Genomic DNA, 3,580 nt, shown 5'->3' with positions numbered 1-3,580 from the left:
AATGTAGTGAATGTGATAAATTGTTCATGAAGAAGTTACCCCTTGCAATACATAAGAGGACACATACAGGGGAAAAACTATATGTGTGTGATGAATGTGGGGAAAGCTTCCACCAGAAGTCACTCCTCAGCAGGCATCCGAGAATTCACACAGGTGAGAAACCATATAAATGTGCAGAATGTAGAAAATCTTTCCACTGTAAACCATACCTCAGTATACATCAGAGAATTCACACAGGTGAGAAACCATATGAATGTAAAGAGTGTGGAAAAACTTTCTACCATAAATCATGCCTCAGTGTACATCAGAGAACTCACACAGGTGAGAAACCATATGAATGTAGTGAATGTGGAAAACTCTTACAGAGGCAGTCAATCCTCAGCAGGCATCAGAGAATTCACACAGGTAAGAAACCATGAGCAAAAATTTTCTAAAGTAAATCACACTTCAGTGTACATCACAGTACTCACATGGGTGAGAAACCATATGAATATAAAGAATGTACAAAGTCTTTCTACTATAACTTGGACCTCAATAAACATAAGAAAAATCACACATAGTAAAGGCCCTATCAATATAATGAGTGTGAAAAAAACCTTCAAACGTAAGTCAAACCTCAGCATGCATCAGAGATTCGCACAGAGGAGAAGCCCTATGTATGCAATGAATGTGGAAAAACTTCACCAGAAGTCAAACCTCAGCATGCATCAGAGATTCGCACAGAGGAGANTTAGAAAATATATTAATACAATTTATTACATTATGGTAGTATGTAGGAAACATATATACTTATAAAACCATTATCTGTTATTCATTTTTACTCAATCCTATGCCATGAGGATGTGAAAAAAAACTTCTTTACCTTTACAAGCACATTTAAACAATACTTATGTGTGGCTTATGGATATGGTTATATTTTCTTATTTTAGATATCCAGATAGTTGAAGGTCTAATTACAAAAAGTCAAGAATGTCATGATACGCATTTGCAGCAAATTGTAATTACCAACAGCAATACATCAACTGAGAAGAGAGTTGAATTAGAAAAAACATTTCATTTGAGCTCAAACCACATTTCAAATTCAATTATAAATAGTGAAAACTATTCAGGAATGAGGTGCAAAAAGTTTAACATATGTTGGAATGCACTTCCTCCTAGAGAGGCTGATCGGATGCATGCTGGAGAGAAATCTGATGAGGGTAATATAACTGGGAAACTGTGGAGACACTGTAAGCATCTTAATCAGCATTCCAAGATTCAAGCTCAGCAGCAGGCTTTTTTGAATATAGTGGACAATGGAAATTCTTCAATACAGAGCCAATATTATTGGGACATAAAAAAGTGTATATGGGAGAGACATCCTATAAATTTGATTATGGGAAAGTCTTTCATAAGTCAGCTGTTCTTGCCCAAGAGATAATTCCTCTATTAGAGAAAACTTTTCAGTTTATTTGTCGGAAAATGTTCTGTGAAAATTCTGAACTCACTGAGCATCAGAAAATACACACAGAACAGAAACCTTATAAATGTAGTGAATGTGATAAATTGTTCATGAAGAAGTTACCCCTTGCAATACATAAGAGGACACATACAGGGGAGAAGCTATATGTGTGTGATGAATGTGGGGAAAGCTTCCACCAGAATTCACTCCTCAGCAGTCGGCAGAGAATTCACACAGGTGAGAAACCATATAAATGTGCAGAATGTAGAAAATCTTTCCACTGTAAACCATACCTCAGTATACATCAGAGAATTCACACAGGTGAGAAACCATATGAATGTAAAGAGTGTGGAAAAACTTTCTACCATAAATCATGCCTCAGTGTACATCAGAGAACTCACACAGGTGAGAAACCATATGAATGTAGTGAATGTGGAAAACCCTTACAGAGGCAGTCAATCCTCAGCAGGCATCAGAGAATTCACACAGGTAAGAAACCATGTGCATGGGCCGGCCCGGTGGCACACTGCTATAATGCGCCGCTTGGGAAGCACTGTGGCGCTCCCGCCGAGGGTTCGGATCCCGCATACAGACTGGCCGCTCACTGGCTGAGCGAGGGGCAGGAGCAACACCGAGGGTTGCGATCCCGTCCCGGTCCGGTACGGGCGCGACACTTGAGGGTTGCGATCCACTGCCGGTCACGAAAAAAGACAAAAAGGAAAAAAAAAAAGAAAACATGTGCAAAAATTTTCTAAAGTAAATCACACTTCAGTGTACATCACAGTACTCACATGGGTGAGAAACCATATGAATATAAAGAATGTACAAAATCTTTCTACTATAACTTGGACCACACATAGTAAAGGCCCTATCAATATAATGAGTGTGAAAAAAACCTTCAAACATAAGTCAAACCTCAGCATGCATCAGAGATTCGCACAGAGGAGAAGCCCTATGTATGCAATGAATGTGGAAAAACTTCACCAGAAGTCAAACCTCAGCATGCATCAGAGATTCGCACAGAGGAGAAGCCCTATGTATGTAATGAATGTGGAAAAACTTCACCAGAAGTCAAACCTCAGCAAGCATCAGCGAATTTACACAGGTGAGAATCCAAATGAATAGAAAGAATATGGGAAAACTTTCTACAGTAAAGCAAGCCTCAGTGTACACCAAAGAATTCACACAATTGTAAAACCATTTGAATGTAATGAATGTAGGAATTCTTTCTACCAGAAATCAAACCTTCCTAGACATGAGCACATTCACATGGGGAAAGCCTCATGAATGTAACAAAATGGAAAAGCCTTTTATCAGAAGTCACACTTCAGGATGCATCAGAGAACTCACATAAAAGAGGGAACCTGTGAATGTACAGCTGTCCTTTGGTATCCACAGGGATTGGTTTCAAAACTTTCCATGGATACTGAAATCTGTGGCTTACCAGGAACACACTTCAGGATGCATCACTCAAGTCTTATATAAAATGGTGTACTGTTTGTGTAACATTCTGCTGTATAATTTAACACATGTTTAAATTACTTATACTACTGAATATAGTAAAAACTATATAAATAGTCATTGTAATTTTTTAATATGATTTGTATTGCTGTACTATTTTTTTTTCCAAATATTTTTGATCTATGCTTGGTTGAATCCACAGATGTGGATCCTGTGCATATGGAAGGCTGATTGTAATGAATATGGAACATCTTTTGTCAAAATTCACACCTAAGCAGACATCAGAGAATTCACATAAGGGAGAAATCATGCATAGTAGAGACTAGCTATTTATTTTCAAAAAACAAAAAACACACACACATTCACACAAAACTGTCCTTTCTTTTGCACAGACAGTATGCATACTCAGCCACTTGCTACTGTGTGTGTGATCATGTAACTGAGCTCTTTTGGAGGGATATGGACACATGGGATGAACATTACTTTCTGGCCTGGCAACAACAACATGTCCATTCACTTCTTCCTGATTTCTCATGCCTTCCAGGATTGAAATGCAGATGACTTCCAGGATGGACATGGGAGCCACCGTTGGGAGAAGGCCACTGTAACTTAGAAACAGGAACTGAATAGAACAGAGATGGTCTTCTCACTTTTATTCTGAAACCCTCATTTGTACTT

General features: G+C 38.3%; 1 protein-coding gene across 1 annotated transcript in view; it reads left to right on the top strand.

Annotated features, from left to right (window-relative positions):
- Nucleotides 1-2,728, top strand: part of LOC103582992 (zinc finger protein 717-like) — a gene marked incomplete at its 5' end in the record, with an annotated part of 7,794 nt that extends 5,066 nt beyond the window's left edge. Inside the window, 6 exon segments of the mRNA XM_008564427.1 lie at nt 8-405; nt 643-689; nt 1,271-1,288; nt 1,492-1,930; nt 2,384-2,430; nt 2,510-2,728. Coding sequence (XP_008562649.1) covers nt 8-405; nt 643-689; nt 1,271-1,288; nt 1,492-1,930; nt 2,384-2,430; nt 2,510-2,728 — 1,168 coding nt within the window.
- Between the last annotated feature and the right edge of the window lie 852 nt (nt 2,729-3,580).

The sequence above is a fragment of the Galeopterus variegatus genome, unplaced genomic scaffold (assembly GCF_000696425.1).
Source record: "Galeopterus variegatus unplaced genomic scaffold, G_variegatus-3.0.2 Scaffold18883, whole genome shotgun sequence".
Lineage (NCBI taxonomy): Eukaryota > Metazoa > Chordata > Mammalia > Dermoptera > Cynocephalidae > Galeopterus > Galeopterus variegatus.
The sequence above is the reverse complement of the archived record's forward strand: the minus strand, read 5'-3'. Positions and strand labels throughout refer to the sequence as shown.